The following is a 20,673-nucleotide window of genomic DNA, read 5'->3' on the forward strand; positions in this document are numbered from 1 at the left end:
TGTTAGAACTTTGACTTGCAAATCTTGCAGTTCTAGTCCAGAATACAGACTCATAAAGTAGCAAAACCATAGCAGCTTCGGTAACAGAACATAGTACTTCCATTGTTTTTTCCTCCTCTTTAACCTTTAGGCAACCCTGCTCAGTAGTTTTAAATAGACAATACAACAGATAGGACCTTGATATGGAGCGGGGGGGGGAGCTTTGAAGTTTCTGGCACAACATTATACCCATATACTTTAATCAGCATATAATGTGGATGCAGGGAGAGCCCAGAGAGAGTCTGGTCAACTGATGCATTTCTTAGGCAGCACCAACAGCCTAAGGGCACATTCTCACAATATACTTATGTTGCAAAACTAGGTGATAATCTTTCCAAAACTACATTAGTAGTATGATTGTATATACAGCACAAGTCACTATGGGCATATTGTGTGATTGCCCTATAATGTCAGAAGCTGCAGGCAAGGGTTCAGTCTTTCTCATTTTACTGGCTGCAATTAAATATTATCATGACTGCCATTTTAACTTTGGAATACTTGATGGGCATGTTTGATGACATTAATGCATAAAAGTACCAGAGGCACAGTGTATGGTCATAACAAGCTTTAGAACCTCCAGTGGAATGCCATCAAATCCCCCTGTGTGATTATGTAATGGGAATGTGCCCTAAGTTGGTCACTATAATTTCTCTTATAAATGTCACCCTTTTGAAACATTAGGAATCAGCTGTTGGAAGTTCTCTGTAATGGATATCCTGCGGCAAGGAAACTGCTTGGGTTAATTTTCTTACCAAAAGATTAGGAAAAAAAAGTTTGTGATTAACTCAGCTGTGAGCTCATTATTACTATGAACAAATCAGGAAGTCATAGTTAATTGCTACCAGTTAGAAGCTATAGACAGATTTTTTCTAAAGCAATACTTTTACATATAACTATGAGAAAAATGCATACAGCTTAATTCATATTTATAATACCAAGGGCAAAAGATTTCTTCCACATAACAAAATTAATTTTGCTGTGTTAGTTTTCTGAGGTGAGGACAATGAAATAATATTAATGAATATATAAGTTTCTTATATATTTAGCACAACTTTTGTTTTCAGAAAATAGCAAAAATGTTGAAGGTTTCTTTAATATTTTTAGGTGGATTCAGACTATGTTAACAGCATTGCAGAAAGCATCAGAAGCTGGTAAGTTTTTCATAAAGTGTCAGCTTATGACCACTAAAAATAAATAATATACCGTTAAAAATACTCCATCAAGAAATGTTTACTTATCAGTAACATGGATTACTGTAACATATAATAAACTAGATATTGATATTTACAGCAATAAGAAAGACAGAAAAACAATTGAATTACTAAATTTAGCTTTCCTTCAATGTGGCGCTACTCTGCATCTATAATCTTTAAATATCTCAAAATACATTCCACATAATTTAATTATGACAGCCAAAGCACCCATGTATACATACAATAGTTAATTCAATTACTTTAATTCCATGAGGTAATCGGTAATCTTTACTAATATCTAGATATTTCTAAACCCTTTTGTGTTAGCTACTTGAAATAACATTCTGTTTGTTTTTTGTTTTTGTTTTTTTAAATCTCATGCTTTAAATCTCATGCTTTAATGCAATAAAATGCAAAGCATTTCTTTGTGATGCCAACAGTATGGAAAACATGGCCTTTGAAAGTTGGTTCCATGGGTTTTTAGGCAGAGACTGACTGGGTCCTGAGGTTCTTATGTGCAGACTGTGGCATTGGGTGTTGCAGATCCCTCCCTCTAGGGTTGCCTTGGGTCTCTCAGGAGCTGTGTGCTTGCTGCCTGTGCTAATGGGGCTCATGTTTTGGGGATGCTGTGATGTTTATGGGTGTGTTGAGGAGCAAGGCCATGCCTCCAGATTGGGTAGAGTAGATTAGCTCTTCAGGTTGGGGATGTCATCTCTGCTATGCCTTGAGACTGACTGGTAGGCAGTGGTAGTTTTGCCAACACCACTGGAGGAGTGGCTAGCATTTCTGTGGCATGTTAAAAAAAATTATTTCTACTGTGATTTCCATTCCTGTTCTGGGCTGAGCTTATTAGATATGATGTGTTCTGCTAGTATAGCAATCGCATATCTCAAGCCCTGGTGTAATAGCTGTATAGGATTGCTCTGTCCTAGTACGCAATATGCATACACAGGAAAAATAAATGTTTTTCTTAAGAAAATGTATAAAAGTCCATCCACAAGCATAAACAAATGTGAATAGGCTCTAAGCAGTTTGTACCTCTGTATAGATGTTCACTTGAAGATAATACTGTGTTTGATTTTTCTGTCGTAGCTTCCCAAATGAGACACTCTCTGGAGTTCTGGAGGTTATATCTCCCCCTTCTTCCTATTATCCTGAGCTCTCCAATCTCAAGGAAACATTTGGAGACTCAAAAGAGAGAGTCAGGTATGAAAGGCAGTGTGTGATGCTTTTCAGACTCCATTTTTATTACCCATTGTAAAATTAGGATTATTTTAATATTTTGGTTTTTAAACTCTGTCTTCAAAGTAGCTCATACTATAATAAAGTTAGAAAACATTATTTTGTTTTAATCACCACAGCTGCAAAGAGAAAGTAAATATTAGCAGGCGATAGAATTCAAAGCATCTCTAAATAAAAAAACTTTTATAGTCTTTCTGAAAAAGACCAGTCTACTAATCCAACATACTTCTAACAAGAGGAAATTCCAAAATTGAGAGGCCACTAATGAAAAAAAGTGCATCACTAATCATAACTAGTCTCACAAGTGGCCATCATTTCCTGATCCCAACATTTTGGGAGGTCCATATGGGAGAGGGGGGTTCACTCAGATAACCTGCTTAGGGCTTTAGAGGTTCAAGCAAGCCCCCTAAATTTAGCCCAGAAACAATCACGGGAACATTGTATTACACTTGTGCTACAAGTGTAATATACTCAGTCTGACTGACCAAGTTGGAAGTCATCCTGCTATATATTAGACTAGCTGCAGTTTCTAAACTAACTTTAAGAGCAGTCCCACAAACTGCACATTACAATAACTAAGTCAGTTGTCTACTAGGGCATGCGAAACAGTATGTGGGTGGGTTTTTTTTTCCTGGTAGGAGTGTTGAGGGTTATCCAGCTCCCATTGTGGCCCCTCCATCCCTCTCCCAGCTATCACTAAAGGGGTATCTGAGGGACCGTCTTGCTCTGAGGCAAGAGGAGAAAGAAGCTGGAGGAATTGTCACTATCCAGTGGCCCCTCCCTCCTTCCCCCAACTGTCGCCACTGACATATCTGTAGAAACATTTTGCCCCGAGGGGAGTGAGAAGAAGCAGTAACAGCTAAACAGGCTGAATTTTCCATCTTACTGTAATTTTTTTTTTTTAAATTGATGCTTACTGTTGTAATAATCTTATGTAAACCACTTTGTGAGGTTCACCTGAAAAGCGGTATATAAATGCTTAAATAAATACATCAAATAAAAAATCCAAAGCTGGTATAAGGTTGTTCTGGCAACAGCTGACCGATAAGGTCTGGATCCAGGTATGCCTGCAAGCAGTGCAACAGTTCCTTTCAGGGGAAGATAATGCCATCTAGGGCAAGTATATATGCCTGTCCACTCAGTAGCCCAACACAAACTTCTTGTCTAGACTGAGTTTTGATTTGTTTGTTATAATTCACTCCATTACTAATTTCAGGTAGGCATTCCGAACTGCCATCTTCATACCTTGCTGAGATGGGAAGCAGAAATAAAGCTGGATGTTATTTGCATATTGTTGACACCTCACTCCAAATCTCTGGATAATCTCTCCCAACAGTTTCATGCGGAAGGCTAAAAGCATGGCAGAAATGATAAATTTCTGCAGAACTCCATAATTACTATGGTGATGATTTTTCAAAACATCTGCTTAGAGATTTTTACTATATTAAGCAGTATGAAAATTTTGTTAATAAACAATAGTCTTCCAACACCACTTTCTGAAACTTCCAAGCAAGATAGAAGAACCTGTGTACCTTAGTACTTCCACCCCATGTAGATAGTGCGGAAGATACCGTGGTTGATGACAGTGACAGGTCCAAGAGAAACAACAAGATTACAGTCCCCACTGACTTTCTCCCAGTGTAGGTCATTGTAAGCCAAGGCCACCAAGGCAGTTTCTGTCCTCAACACCAGCCAGAGAAACCAGATTGAAATGGGTCTGTTTAGATAAGAGTTTGCTCTAGTTTTTCTAAAGAGAAAGAAAACAAAGTATCAAAGTAAGCTGTTCTTTAAAAGCATTACTTGTTGCTTATATTTAGGTGGAGAACAAAACAGAATTTGGATTATAGCTTCTTAATGATGTATGCCCAACCAAGGGGAACATTTTATTTACAGGTATGTTCACATGCAACATACATGGCTACACTGATAAAACTGTACTGGATTTTGTAATTTTTAGGTCTCCGCTATTGTATTATTTCATAAGTAAACACATTCAGAATTCTACTTTACTAATTTGTAAAATCAACGTTATTTCATAACTCTCATGACTAATGAGGAAGGGATTGCATGTCTAAGACTCCAGTCCTAAAGGGTAAGTAAAGTTTCACTGATTGTACTGAAACATAGAAACACACAGCTGTGTTGCTTGATTAAACCAATCATGACTTTTTAATTGGAATGAAGCACTTAATGGAATAATCTGTTTAATGAACCACACATCTTAAGCCTGGCATCCTTGGGTAACTGGCAGGGCCCACTGTTAATGCCAGATGGCTGGCAGTAGTCACTATTTAAATATTGCACAATGCCTGAATTGTAGTGTCACTCCAGGGCATTATGGGAAATAAAAATGGCAGCTTGGACTCAGCCACCCAGTACTGCATGGAGTATTAATGCTGCTGCCACTGGCAGGTAAGCCTGCCATGACCCATCGGTGGAGGAGGAGACCCACCAGAGAGCACCTTGCCTAGGACTGAAGCCAATCCTCTCTTAAGCAGTCATGACTTTTTCAGTCCCATCATATTTCCTTTTATATGTGTTCCAGCACTTATAATGGGACATCTTTACTCTGAAGAGACACTTCTTACTTACAGCAGTGTGGTCATAGAATCATAGAATCATAGAGTTGGAAGGGGCCTATAAGGCCATCAAGCCCAACCCCCTGCTCAATGCAGGAATCCAAATCAAAGCATTCCTGACAGATGGCTCTCCAGCTGCCTCTTGAATGCCTCCAGTGATGGAGAGCCCACCACCTCCCTAGGTAAATAGTTCCATTGTCATACCACTCTTAACAGTTAGAACGTTTTTCCTGATGTTCAGTCAAAATTTGTCTTCTTGTAACTTGAACCCATTATTTTGTGTCCTGCCTCTGGGATGATCAAGAAGAGATCCTGACCCTCCTCTGTGTGACAACCTTTCAAGTACTTGTAGAGTGTTATCATATCTCCCTTCGCTTTGTTTCCAGTACCATGATCATCCTTGCTGCCCTCCTCTGAACCTGTTCCAGTTTGTCTGCATCCTCCTTAAAGTGTGGTGTCTGAATAGAGGGGAACTAATACTTCACGCAATTTGGAAACTATACTTCTGTTAATGCAGCCTAAAATAGCATTTGCTTTTTTTGCAGCCACATTGCACTGTTGGCTGATACTCACCTTGTGATCAACAATTCCAAGATCCTTCTTGCATTCAAGTATTGCTGAACCAAGTATTCTCCATCTTATAACTGTGCATTTGGTTTCTTCCAGAGCTTGGAAAAGTTACTTTTTTGAACTACAACTCCCACCAGCCCAATCTAGTGGCCATGCTGGCTGGGGCTAATGGGAGTTGTAGTTCAAAAAAGTAACTTTACCAAGCTCTGTTTTTTCCTAGGTGTAAAATTTATCTCTGTTAAATTTCATTCTGTTGTTTTCAGCCCAATGCTCCAGCCTATCAAGATCACTTTGAATTTTGTTTCTGTCTTCCAGGGTATTACTATCCTTCCCAACTTCGTATCATCTGCAAATTTGATAAGCATTCCCTGCCCCTCCTCATCCAAGTCATTAATAAAAATGTTGAAGAGCACTGGGCCCAGGACTGGGCCCTGTGGTACCCCATTCGTTACCTCTTACCAGTTTGAGAAGGAACCACTGATAAGCATTCTTTGAGTATGTTTCTGTAGCTAGCTGTGGATCCACCTGAAACTTGTTCCACCCAGCCCACATTTAGCTAGCTTGCCAATCAGAATATTATGGAGCACTTGGTCAAAAGCTTTGCTGAAATTGAGATATATTATGTCCACAACATTCCCACAATCTTCCAATGATGTTACCTTATAAAAAAAGAAATAAGATTAGACTGGCTTCTAATAATCACTACATTGTTTTCAAGGTGCTTATCATTTAACTACTTTATAATCTGCTCCAGAATATTCCCAGGGATCGATGTCAGGTTGACTAGTCTGTAGTTCCCAGGTCCTTCTTTTTGAAGATAGGGGCAACTTTAGCCCTCCAGTGGAATAAGAACACAAATGGAATACCAAAAAGAGATTATGAAGGGTTTTTTTTGGGGGGGGGGCTGTTGCATTCCTGTGTCATCCATGAAAACTATACTGTTCCAGAGAAGTGGAGAGATAACCTAGATAATAAGTTCGCTGTATATGGTTTGTTCACTATTTTTCCTTTATGTAGGGAGAGAAATGGAAGGGGAATGAAATTCCCATATTAAACATTCTTAGATGTGGGAGATTAGTATGGGTGAGAAGCCCTCTTATAAGTAGCAGACAAGAAGGGCCAAGTGAATTAGTTTTTCTTCCTTCCTTTCTACCATTAGCAGTATTTTCAATGCAGTTTAAGGAAATGAAACCTCTTCTCTGCCCCTTCTTTTTTCCTTCTGGAAACTATAAATCTCTCTTTAAAAAAAAGGTCACGGTCTTTATAAATCAATAAAAGACTGAGGGAGGTTTAGAGAAAATTGTGTCAATATTTTCAGTCCAGTCGTTCATGTTTTCTGCAGTCCAGGGAGGGCCCTTGAGAGACTTTTAGTCATGCCAGGAAATAGATAATGGTTGTACAGGAGCCATAAGAGCAGGCAGTCAAATCCCTCTTCACCTGCGGTGAATTGTAATTATTCTCTGTGTCCATTTAGGCCTGCTTTATCCTGAGATAATTAGGCATTTCCAAGCTGAAAGCATCTTTGAGAAGCTCTGTTTCAGGAGTTGTTAGAAAGTGCTTTTTATTAACACTCAAGGGAGATGAAATGAAAACATTAAGAACTACAGCAGCTTTTAGCATCTTGAGTCAGAACTCATGCCAAAAAAAGTCAAGAACATTTATTGGGAATACTGTTTCACTTCAGTAGCAATCTTGGCACTCATAGCATTTCACAAGATGGTGTTCTTATTTGTAGCAGTTAAGCATTTTTAAAAAACATGGTAGTGGAAAGTGAGCAGGTTATGCATTGAAGAGATGCTGGGCAGATCAAGTTCTTAAAGGTTACAAAAGCAGTATATACAGTAAGACAGCTTAATGTTCCAACTGTTTGATGAGGAAAAATGCTGACTGTCTAAACCATAATCATATTTCCATATTTGAATCTTCTCAAAAGATGTTTTATTGCTTCTTCTGTGTCAAATTGAAACTTCTCAATTCAAGTTCTAAGTAACACTGTTCATATATACTTTATATGTTTTTATCATTATTGCTACTTTTTAATCAGTCTACTAGTGTTTCCAGCTGTCTGTCTTCTCATTCCACTGACTGTGATCCAATTTTATATTCATCCTGCAAATCCATTTCTCAGGATAAAGTGATGCCCCTTCTATGCCTCCATTTCTGTTAATCTACTATGGAGTACAGAAGTGGCTTATATTTATATTGGGACCCTTTCATTATTTTCCCTGCGCTTACTTCAGAAAAAAGTATCTGTAAAAGGTCTCCAGATCTAGGGCTGTTACTGAAAAAAAAGTATTTATTTATTTTTCAGCTAGAAGATGATATTATAGCCAAACCTGAATATACACAAATAATAAATGACTTTGCTGTACAACAGGAATCAAAGGAATGGATGATTCTTGAATTTTCTCAGCTTGGATTTATTGGTAAGTATAACATCACTCTCCAAGACTATAGAGGACTACTTTAAGCAAAAGTGGAGGTGTGGGTGATGGTACACCAGTTACATTTTTAAAAAATGTGAACACTGTGTTGGATTGTGCCCACTATCAACAACAATATTGCTCCCAAATTTGAATAATTCTGCAGTAATCAACGTTAGTGTTATGTCTGAACTGTAAGTAGCACTGTGCTGAAACCATCCTCCAATTTCTCAAAAGTTTTCTTTGCAAAAGAAACCTCTTTTTCTGCCTTCTTCACAGGATACTTAGAATTCCTTTAGAATGTCTGTGGATGTGGGGTTAAGCTTACTTTATTGTAGTAAGATGGCTGAAAGAAGTGTGTGCTTTTCCCATGTTAAACATTTCTCCAGCACTCTGCAGCCTCCCTGGTTGTCTATGCTTCCTGATCTGAAATAACCCCATGGGAAGAGTTATCTCATAATATATTTCCTGAGCTTTAATTAAAGCATGGAAAGCTGGCTACCAAGTAACTGAGACCAGTACACTTGGTACACTTGATGTCCTTCCTTTTATCTTAAAAATATTACACACTGATTTCTTTAAATGTTAAAAGACTTTACTTTTAAAAAGGCTAACAATGAACAGCTGTTGGGTACATGGTTGGCAGCCTCCCTGCCTTCTCATGTTTGTCAGAAAGCCCAGTGTAGGACATCAGTAATATAGTGGCAAATTCAGAAGTGCACAGCCGCTTCATGATTAGGATTGCCAGGCTCAGGGCCTGAGAATGATTCTGTATCTTTAAGAGAAGAGAAAATTCAGCCAAGTGCAGGTTTTCTTGCAACACTGTAATGGGAAAAAGCCACAAGGTGAAATTCTCCCTTCCCTCTGGTTTTTTCCCATTACAGTGTTGCAAGAAAACCTGCACTTGAGTGAATTTTCTCTTCTCTTAAAGATACAGAATCATTCTCAGGCTCTGAGCCTGGCAACCCTATTCATGATAGTCGCATCATGCCCCCTCATAGCCACACCCATTTTCCACTTTCTGTCATCTTCCTTGCTCTACATGTCATCTTCAAGTCCACACTCCACTATAGTAGACGTCCTTAGGAGCCAATCAGCATGAAAGGACGCTGTGTGTTAGCTACTGAGCTTAGTGGTTGACTCAACACTTTTCATTCTGATTGGCTTAAATCAGCATGAGAGTACAAGGATTTCTCAATGGCTAACATGCTCCCTTTTCACGCTGATTGGCTCATGCATAGAGACCTGGCTGGGACCCTGCTCCTAAAAAGGTATGGGGCCTACGACACCACTACCCTGCGACCCTGTCAGGAAACAAAGGCACCCAGGAAGGCTACCGAATGCAAAGCACCAGAGAGATAACTTGCAGAATGAAAGTATGCTCACAAAATCTCTCAGCCACTCAAAAATAAGGTAGGCAGAACAAAAGCCTCACCCATAAGAATTTCACCAATGTTTCCCCTCCCTTTTGATAATTTTTGAATGCAAATTTTTCTCATTAATTGATGGAGAATGGTGGGGAGGGGACAAGAAATTTTCAGTACATGTAACAGCATAATGATTTTAAAGCCTATGAGGGCAGATCCAAGGAACAGTGAGTGGAGTTGACCTGTAACAAAACCAAAACAGAGTAGTTGTAGGTGTATGCAGGATTTTAAGTTCTTCCATTAAATCATCTTGATCAAACAAAGAAAGCAAAGCATGGCCAAAGTAAAATAGCAGGTACTTAGTTTATATATAATATCTAGAACATGCCCTTAAAAACCATGTAAACCACTAGTGTAGATGACTGTTGCAGCAACATTAACTAGTGTTGTATGTTTTGTTCTTCCTTCAGGATTCATCCTAGAGTTAAGGCAGTATTACAAGTTGCAAATGACATTGTTTTTAACTGTACATGCTTCAGCCAAATTGGAAATTTTTGTGTCCCATTGTGATTTTGTTTAAATAGTAAGCATTGAAATAAGTGGGACAAAAAAGTGCTTGATTTTGGCTGGATTGTGCCTTAAACTAGGACAAAGTAAGATAGATTATATCATTTTTAAAAAACTTTAGCCATTAAAGTTCCTGGAGTGCACATGGCACAAGTCCAAATACAACCAGACACAAGTTAGAATACGTTATCATGCCTATCATGTGGCAGTGAAGAGAGCTTACTTCTCTGCTACCGTTATGTCTTCAATAAACCACACAGCAGAGCTTTACTGAAGAGTGGACCAGCTGGTGAAGTCCAGGTTCAGAATCAACTACCCACTAACGTAACCTGCTATGATAGATATGAAAATGATTTTGAGGACAAAGTTGCTTGTGTTCACTCTGAACTTGATGCTACAGTTGTTCTAGGTCCTGTGGAAGTTACTAGAGCGCAATCTGCTTAGAATTTATTGGATCACTGTCAGTTATTGAAGCCTGAGGATGCGGACAGAAGGTTTGCATTGATTAGACCCGTGACATGTTATCTTCATACTTGCTGTCTTGGCTTGTAAAATATAGCAGAAAGGATTTGGCTGGATGGGCCCAGGAAGTGGTTAAAGCCTTGCTGTGAGAAGAAGTTTCAAGGCCCATTGCCTTGAAAGAAATAGTGGTGTGGCCCCTCCTGAAGTGGCCATCCCTGGACCATGAGGTACTACCACCCAGTTGTGAATGGTCCCTTCCTGGGCAAGGTGATTGAGTGATGGCCTGCCAGCTACAGAGATAACTGGATGAGGCAGATTATCTGGACTCATTTCAGTCTGGCTATAGACCTGGATTTGGCACTGAAACAGCCTTGGTCACCTTGATTCATGGCATTTATCAAGAGAGACAGAAAGAGTATGACCCTGTTGGCTCTCCTTGACCTCTCAGTGGTGTTGTACACTGACCATGGTGTCCTCCTGGAATATCTTGTGAGTTGGAGCATCATCTTATAATAGTTTCACTGCTACCTGCAGGATTACTACCAAAGAGTAGTACTGAGGACTGCTGCTCAGGTGTCATCTGGTGATTTGGAGCGCATTGTCATTAGTATGCTGATGACACTCATCTCTGTCTCTCCATTCCATATGAATCAAGAGAGGCTATGCAGATACTGGACCAGTGTTTGGGGGGCAGTGATGGGCTGGATGGGAGCCAATAAACTGATGCTGAATCCTGATAATACGGAGGTGTTGTGAGTTGGTGGTTCTCATGTTCAGGAATCAGGGAGATGACCTCTCCTATGTGGGGTTGCACTCACCCTGAAGGAGCAGGTATGTAGCTTGAGGTACGTCACTTGAGGCCCAAATGGCTTTGGTGGCAAGGAGTGCTCATGTTTAGCTCTGGATGCTCCTGGAGCATGATGGGTTGGTATGGTAATTTATGCTGTAGTAACCTCATGATTGGACTACTGAAATGTGCTGTACCCTTGAAGATGGCTGAATCTGTAGCTAATGCAGAATGTAAGGTGGAGTAGCAAGATAAGACAATATGCCATCAATCCTAAAAATACTGCACTGGCTGGCTGTGTGCTACTGGATACAATCCAAGATTCTGGCACTAGTGTACAAAGCTCCTCCAATACTTACCAATCTATGTTTGGATGGGGGAGCCCCTGCTTGTGGTGATGCTGATGAGTACAGCCTATGGGGCAGCAACTTGTGACAGGGCTTTTTTCATAGTGGTTCCCCATTTGTGGAACTCCCTCCCCAGGAAGGTACATCTGACCAGACCTTGGAAAAGTTACTTTTTTTGAACTACAACTCCCATCAGCCCAATCCAGTGGCCATGCTGGCTGGGGCTGATGGGAGTTGTAGTTTAAAAAAGTAATTTTTCCAAGCTCTGCATCAGACCTCACTCTGACGGCTTTTAGACACAAATTGAATACATCTCTGCTTGTCAGGGCATCTGAGACATGAATGTCATCTGGAATTTCATCAGCTTGTGTATTTTTTGTTTTGTTTTAGAGATGCAATTTCTATATGCTTTTAATTATTATACAGATTTTTTTCTATGTTGTTCACTGCCCTGGACTCCCATGGGAAAAATAGCAGTATAAAAATAAAATTAATGCTGCTGCTAAACTAACAGATCAAGTGCAAGGAGTCAACTGAACTCCAGCTACAAAAGCTGCTGCTGCTGAAAGGACCAGAGACCATCTTGCTGCTAAGTCCAGAAAAACCTGCAGCTCAGGATGTCTTGAGACTGCCTGGGTGGAATGTTGTTTAGGAGTTCTTGTTGGGGTCAAGATTTAATTTTAGAATGCATTATTTTTGCTATTATTGGGATTATGCCTCCGTATTTTTATTGTTTCACTTTATTATAAAGTATGTTGGGATTGCTTAATATTCATTAGTTTATTGTTTATGATGATTGTGACTACATTTTGTTATATTTTTGTAACTATTAGGGCAAATTATTTTTTTTATGCTGTGAGCTGCCTTGAGCATGTGGCTGTATAAAAAAGTGGCATACAAACACATGATTATAAACCTCTGTAAAAGACACACCAAACCAGCAGTTTCAATGGAGCAGAAGTGGCCTAACAATTGTAGGCAGCCACCAAAATCAAAAGCAGCTCCTCTGCTTTTCTCATCCTTGAGCATCAGAGCACATATGGGCAAGCCAGGCAAAGAGGAAATGCTAACAAAAAAGGAAAGGAGGCCAGGAGCACCTCAGTATTTTGCAGACAAATTGTTCTACTGAAGTAGTTTCTTCGGGGTGCAGAAGGATCTCTACACAGGCTTCACTAGAGTAGAGTTGTTCCTACTTTAGACAAGACATGTTTTCTACAGATATTAGCAATAGACACAAAGTAAGACATTTTATTTATTTATTTATTTATTTATTATATTTCTATACCGCCCAATAGCCGTAGCTCTCTGGGCGGTGCACAACATAAAAACGTTATGCTAATAACTCTGTTATGATTTACTGTGTAGTAAGCAAAGTTGTGATCTACTCCCTTTTTGAAAAATTCCTTTTCAGGAAAATTATTCCGATGCAGAGACTTACCACTGATAATAGAATTTTTGTTAATGTTCTACAAAGATAAGCCAATTGACTGGCTTATAGACCATTTACTTTGGGTTAAAGTTTGCAATCCAGAGAAAGATGCAGTAAGTACTACATTTATTAACAAAAGTAAGTTACGGGGGGGGGAGAGACAGCTACATAACAATTACTTTTAGAAGAAAAGGAGAAAAAAATGGTGGCTGACTGTTTACACAACTGGAATTTGCTATTGGGCAAATGTACAGAAGGAGTTCAAAATTATTAACTGAACCAGATTCCAGAAATTCTAGTGTCAACCATTATGTCATCCCACAGTGAAAAAATGCATATTCCATTATGCTGTAAGTTTGACTGTATACTGTGACATAATAGAAACAGAAATGACAAGATAAAAAGAAAAAGCTGCAGTCCTGTACAAAGTTATTTAATAAATGCAACTTAAGCTGTTGGTCATTCAGATTTTATCTGCTGTTGATATTATTGTTGATATTTCTTTTGTATTGATTGTAATTATTGTTAGTCACCTTGGACATGTTATGGACATTTTATTCAATAACTAACACAATAAGAAGATACAAGATTTATTCAATAAAACAATAAGCAGATACAAGATTTATTCAATAAAAACACGATAACTAGGTACAAGCTGGATTTCTACACAAATATTGGAATGTGATATTCTATAAGAATTGTAAGATAATTTTTCTGGGTTCATATATTCTGTCATCTTCAGGACTAGAATTGCTGATGTAGTATATGATCCTAGTAAAAAAAACAACAGGATGGCTACATCTCTGCTGGAGTATTAGACCTAATTTTGAACACTGAAGTTTGATCTGTAATTAACCAGCTAATCCTAATTTTTCATCTTACTCTTTCCTTATTCTTCCTTTGGTTATATGTCCCAAACATGACGGAATTGTGTTTGTGCATAGACCTTTTAACAAATATATTTAAAGTTAACTAGAAGCCTAGAGACAAATAATTGGGTGGTTATTTCAAATTGATATATGAATTTTCTTTAATGTTTACCCCATCCAACCTCTGGTTTATGCTTCTTAGCACTTGTTGCCCCTTTAGGATTGCCAGTTTACAATTCAGCAGTTCCAGTAGACAGATTAAGGAATCCAAACTCAAAATCCTCTGGGATGAGTGAGTTAGGATCTGGTGGATCTCCAGCTCAGCCAGAGGACCCCAACACTGGCTGAGCCGGAAATACACTGGTGTACATCCCTAATCCCAGTTCAACCAGGGCTCAGCCAAAGCCAGTTCAGAGGCTGGTGTAAGTCTGAGAAAGGGTCGTGGCAGGGAAGGGACCAGGCTTACACTGGATCTTAACTCTATTCAGCGCAGTCACGTGACCTGGCAACCCAGCAGAACTTACACCAGCAACAAGGGTGGTAGAAATTAACCTCTATTTTTAAGGCTTGTTTTCCCTCAGGAGCCTTGCTCCTGAACAGAGTTTGGATCTGGCGTACTTTACACTGGCTTAATTTAAACCAGAGTAAATTATGCTGGCTTTCTATGGGTAGGATTGCTCCATTAAGCACTGTGACATTTCTTTAGAGCCCCTTTCTCACAAGCACTTACCTACTTCAGTTCTTTGTCTCTATCCTTTTTGGCAAGCCTCTTTCTCTTTCATTTACCCTTACCTGAGGCTTATTTTTCTTTGCCTTCATTACTTCCTATCTTCCCAGTATGTTCCACAAAGCTATTCCTCTCCCCAGGGTCTCTGTAGGGCTTTAATCCCAGCCAGATAACTTTCCATTGTCTCATGGAGGCTGAAAACTTTGAGGGTTTTTTTCAGCATTGGGAATGCTTGTGAATGTTCTGTGATATTAACAGCACCATATTATTATTATTAACAACAGTTCACCATAAGCATGATGAAGTATAGTGACTGAACAGGGTTAGCATTACAGAGTTATAAATATTCAGAGAAACTGAATTGTAGCTCAGTGTGGTTGTCACCTTCTAATTTTCACACAAAATGGTTTCCTTTTCAGAGACACTGTGAAAGGCAAAAAAACTATTTGCGTATTCGTTATAGGCCATCTCTCTTTCAGCATGTGGGAGTTCATTCTTCTTTGGCTGGAAAAATACAGAATTTGAAAGTAAGATCTATTTGGTTTGCTTCTAAATCAGTAATCTGAATATAGCCTACAAATATTTGTTTTTGTTAGAACTTGTATATAACTGACACTCAATTTAAAGGGAAGAGAAATACTGTAAAGGACTAGAGCCCTCCTAGTTAGCAACTAGTTGTGTGGATCAGAAAACCATTCTGTGGAGACAATGAGCAGGTGGCAAGTCTAGTCCCCTGCCCTGTAAAGTGCCTGCTAGCAAAACAAATCTCAGTCCCTGGTTGCCATTGGAGATGGGGTGATTATTCCTGGGGGGGATGCTCAAGAATGCAAGTACTCGTGCCTGAATGAGAGTTGCCCCAGTTTAAGGGGATGCACAACCCTCACCCCTTTTTAGCTTGCCCAGACTCAATTTGGGGCTCACACCCAGCCTCCAGTATTTCCAGATGAAGAATGTGGGGCTTGCCAACTCCATGACCCCCAGCTGCAAGTGACACCTTCGTGCAGCTCTGTAGCGGCCCCACAGAGTCATTCCAGGGCTGCATAGACCTGACATTTGCAGCTAGGGATTAGGATCTGGCTGCAAAATCCATAACTGCAAATGTTTGACAGTTTGCATGGGGCTGCCTGACCTACTCTCCTGCCTCTCCTGTCTATTGTCCTGCCTTCCCCAAGTGAGAACTCTTTTCCTGTGGAAGTGGGGTAAGGGAAATGGACAGGAAGGGTGGAGGTGGGAATTGTGCTGCTCAGGTGTTCAGGATTTTTACTTTTCTGTGGTGGTGTCTCGAGTTTGGAACACCTTCCCTAGAGAGACTTGACTAGCGTTGGTGTTACAATCTTTTAAGTGTCAAGACTTTATTGTTTGCTCAGGCATTTTAAATGGATTATATTTGTTTGTGGTTGATTTTTGTTTTTGTTTTTAGCTTCTGTTGCTTTACTATGGAATATGGGTGGTGGTGGTGTTTTGGTATACTGCCCTGGAATCCGTCTGGATGAAGGACAGTTTAGAAATTTGTAAGATATATAAAATTGATTGATAGATTGCCGTCATTAATGATTGACACTGATTTTTTTGAAGAATGTGCTGTGATGCATCTATGATTATAACTTACAGTACGTTTACAGTATAAAGATTAATCTTTGCCATTCATTTTGTTGATAACTTTGTATTAAATTCTCTTTACACCTGAATATATATTTATGTTTTATAGGATAAAGATTTTGTAAAAAATTCATTATTTAAAGCACACACCAACCCTCCTGCAGAGGTGACTACAAGCCTAAAAGTATTCCAGACTTTTACCCTAGAAAAGGCTTATAAAGGAGTGGAATGTTTCTGGGCTTTTGCTCCTGTGGCTGGAGATTATATACTGTTCAGTTTTTGGCAGCCATTGAAAGTAGTAGGGTAGGTATTATAATGCAGAAACATTTCCCTTAATTTGTTTTCCATCAGAATTGCCCTCCCGAAGCTGCTCACTCTCTCCCATGGGTAGAAAAGCAGTTTGGTAATAGGGATGGTAGAGAATGTTGGTTCAATTTGCATTTAAAATCTAATTTACCTAATTTCTATTTCTTGAAACAATATGCAAACTAAAATACATACATCCTTTGAAATTTGCACTTTTCCAAACTTTGCAGTGCAGTTCTCCAACCAAATACAGTAATACCTCAGTTAACAATGTACATGCATTCCTGGACATTACTTCTTTAACAGAAACTTTGTTGCCAGAGGTAGGAATAACATGGAAAACAGGGATAGATTCCTAAACCACAGAAAAGAAGAGCAGTTCAACATATTTCAGCAAACTTTCTGAAATGAAACAACCAGGTCAGGAAAGCCTTCCATACAGACCACTTGAAGGCTTCTTCCAAAAAATCCAGGGATGCTGGCTTGCCTTTTTTCTTTTATCGTGTAGCATTTTGCTATAGCAATCTTAAAGCTTTGAGCACAGTTCTTCTCTCTCTACACTCAAGCACGCAGGCAAGGGGCAGCCGCCGCCACCACCCTGTGCTTGGTCTCTCTGCCATTCTCCCCTACACTTGAGCAGACATGTCTGCAGTAAACAGTGCTTCCAGGGCACCCAAAGCACTGTATACTGTGGAGGCGCCTGCACCACCTGGCAAGGACCGCTATTCCAGCCACACGTGAGACAGCTGCCTGCAGCAGCTGCAGTCCAGTAGACAAGGAACCACACTCTGACTAGGTCAGAGTGTGTACCCCACACACACACACACCCAAAAAAGACTTTGTTTAAAAAAAAGCTTCTTCCTTGGAGGATTTGGTAACTGGAGTATTACTGTAATATGTATAAAAATTCATATGCTAGGTAAAGTATGCATAGCAATGCAAATGTTAATGAAAATAATACAAAAATGCATTATATTAGAGAAAACCACTTGCAAAAATGTGTGCATGCTAGGCAAAAATGAATACAGAATGTGTATATTGGGAGAAATTTGCCCTAAAATGCTAACAAATTTTCATGAGGACTTTATTTAAAAAAATCACAAACTGGTGTGGAAATATGGAGAACTGAACTTAAGTTTGGAAAACTGAGAAACCAGGAGAAACCAAAGTTGAGATTCACCTGTTCCTATTTAGGAAGGGCAGTTCTGATGGAGAAATAAATAAGCCCCACCCCATTGTTCTTTTGATCGTGTTTGCAGCTTACTGCACCTGACTGGTATTTTTAAGAAAGGATACTATGCATTGGCAAAATGTTACATGCATTTTCCATGTAATGTCTAGTTTCACTCTCAGTGGGCTTATGCTCATTCTTCCATCCCTAAAATATTCCTAGAGGACATCAAATGCTAGACTTAACATAAAAGACCTATACACGAAATATTAGGGACAAATGTAATAATGCGTATAAATAATGTGTTTTGCAGGTACCTTTTTAGAAGTGGGAATATGGAACATCCTGGAGATAAAATATTTAATGCTACTGTAGAAGTTTTACCTGCTGCTGTAAGTAACTCAACTGTCACATGAATATAAAGCATTTAAAATTTTATTACTAAAATTAGGGAAAATTGATATCTTCTTAATATTCCTGCCCAGTAGTAATCTACCAGGATGTTATCATCTCATGCTTATGGAGACAATTTTGTCAAAATTCTGGGCAAAGATAAGGATCTCTCCTTCCTGTTTTATCTAGTTCATCGACTGCTTCTGATCTGACTTCAGCATGACAGATGAGCATGTAGTGGTGGCAGCAGCATGTATTTGACTGGCATGGCCTGTGGCAGCATAGCAGAAGTCAGCTTTGATTGAAAGCTGTGACTTCCACAATGCAAAAAGTAATCAATCTGCTGTTGGAGCAGAGAGCAAACTTTAAGGACAGAGAGTGTATGTCTTAGAGAAAGGCACTTATCTTTTAATGAATTATTGTCTATATTGGTGTTAGACCCATTCAAAGATTGGGGTATTGCTCTGATAGCATCCCATGTGTTTGGACTACTACCAAAAAAAAGAGTTAAGGAGAAAAGGAAGTTAGGCCTACCTTGTACATTTTCCTCTTTCAAAACCTCTGGCCAGCAGTCCTATACCTTGCATATTTATTATAGTCCAGGGATGTTACCCTCCAGATGCTCTTGGATTCCAACTCCAATCAGTCCTAGGTAACATGACTAATGGTCAGGGATGACAGGAATTGTAGTCCAGCAACATTCGGAGGGCCACATGTTGCCCCTGCTGTTGTAGTCAGTCAGTCAGTCAATCAACTGAGATGATTTGCCTAGGAACCCTTTAGTAATTCTGTTGGGTTTCAACAACTGAGTACCCAGCTTATGCATCAGAATGGAAGTGGATAGGCAATTTACTGACAGTTACTAGAAATTGGAAGAAAAGCAAATCTCTGTTAATGCTTGGGTTAATACTCAATGAGTTGAAATGACTATGAATATATTGGTATAGTATAAATGCATATGGGAAGGCAAGCTGTCAACCAAAACTTTTATGCAACTTAGAAGTCATGGATTAATTATTGAAATGCCATCAATCTTAATTGTAAAGCTGATCATCATATCATTTATCTAATTTGAAATTTTTTCTTAAACATGTAAAAAATTGAGAGAAGAAAAAGAATTAAAAGGAGCATGTATGATGGCACAGCCAGTAACTTTGCTCAGGAAGAATTAAAATATATTTATGGCAGACATATTTACAAACTAATTTAAAAATCCAAATTTGGAAATGATCAATTGGAGATAATGAGTTATATCATATGTTTGGTACTATTGACTGGGGAAATTTGCAAAAGGGAAAGGTACATACACAGTAAGACCCAGCTTTCCTTTCTGGAAACTAATTAGGTTTTCTTTCTTTTTATTTGTTATAGGAGATAGACATACAATCTGCAGAAGGCAAGGCACAGAATTTTAAAATCATAAAAACTCAGGATGGATATTTTCAAATAGGTAAAAAATTTTTAAGAATCATCCAGCTTGGTTTATATATACTTCTAAATTTCAGCACAGCTAACATTTTTGCAATAGGGTTTTTTTTGGGGGGGGAGGGAGAAGAGGGTCCAAGGGTTTTATTCCTCTCAAATCAACGTTGCATGAGAAAGGTGAAATCATTACTTCTAATGCCAATCAGGTATTCATGTGCTCATGATTATATAGCCAAACCCACACTACCTGTCATGCCCCCCAGACCCTCAAGATACCGGGTTCATGCGTCAGACTCAGACCCCCACCCTTAGGGAACTGAGACTGGAACCAAAAAGCTATTACTTCACCCTTGCCAAGGCTGTGTACGCTCACAACAACCCTGCAAGGTAGAAGGTAGGCTGCCACCACCCCTATATACTGGTCCACTCAGAGCCAGGGGATCTCTGAGCCCAGAAGATATATAAAACCAAGGTCCTAAAAGGCAAGAGTCACAGTTACACTCCTTGCCAGGCACCTCTGGTTTAACACTTAAAATCCAAGCCTTCAACTTCTTTTTTTTTTTTTTCTTTTTTTCAATAATTTTTATTCAGATTTTCATAAAACATACAAGACAAAATCATAAAACATTCAAAGACAAAAAACAAAATCAAAAATAGTTAAACAAAAAGAAAAAAAGAAAAGAAAAAACAAAAATAAAAAATAAAGAGTAAAATATTGACTTCCCATTTGTCAAAGATCAAATCAGTTATAAGTCTATAATATATAACAATCCTGTCTCTTAAGTCATATTATAAAATCACTTTCCTCCAGTAGTTATCTTACTTAATCATCAAATCTCATAAACATTACTTTATTCTTTCCACAAAAAGTCAAAGAGAGGTTTCAATTCTTTAAGAAATATATCTATCAATTTTTTTTTCCAGATAAGCATATCGATTAATCCATCTCATTACTAATTATGATAATCTTATTGTCATAACCATAGTCAAAATAAACATTTCAATTAATCCATCACATCAGAATCTGTTAGGTTCAATAATTTCAGTAGCCATTGTTCTATTATCTCTATTAGTTCCATTTTCCATCTTCCATCTTCAGTAGTCTTGTTAAGTCCAGTAATTTCAATATCCAATCTTCCATTATCAGTATTCCATAATAATCTTGCTGTCAAAGCCAT

The 20,673-nt window shown here is 38.8% G+C and overlaps 1 protein-coding gene across 4 annotated transcripts in view; it reads left to right on the plus strand.

Moving 5' to 3' along the window:
* The window catches only part of MGAT4D (MGAT4 family member D), a 59,321-nt gene that overhangs the window by 24,621 nt on the left and 14,027 nt on the right, over nt 1-20,673 (plus strand). For all 4 annotated transcript variants that reach the window (XM_061584909.1, XM_061584908.1, XM_061584911.1 and 1 more), the window contains 9 exons: nt 1,144-1,190; nt 2,325-2,438; nt 4,292-4,367; nt 7,935-8,049; nt 12,988-13,118; nt 15,021-15,128; nt 16,310-16,503; nt 17,991-18,069; nt 19,442-19,520. In XM_061584909.1, coding sequence (XP_061440893.1) covers nt 1,144-1,190; nt 2,325-2,438; nt 4,292-4,367; nt 7,935-8,049; nt 12,988-13,118; nt 15,021-15,128; nt 16,310-16,503; nt 17,991-18,069; nt 19,442-19,520 — 943 coding nt within the window. The remainder of the gene's footprint in view (nt 1-1,143; nt 1,191-2,324; nt 2,439-4,291; nt 4,368-7,934; nt 8,050-12,987; nt 13,119-15,020; nt 15,129-16,309; nt 16,504-17,990; nt 18,070-19,441; nt 19,521-20,673) is intronic.

Source organism: Rhineura floridana, chromosome 9 (genome assembly GCF_030035675.1).
Source record: "Rhineura floridana isolate rRhiFlo1 chromosome 9, rRhiFlo1.hap2, whole genome shotgun sequence".
In the NCBI taxonomy this organism is placed as follows: Eukaryota; Metazoa; Chordata; class Lepidosauria; order Squamata; family Rhineuridae; genus Rhineura; species Rhineura floridana.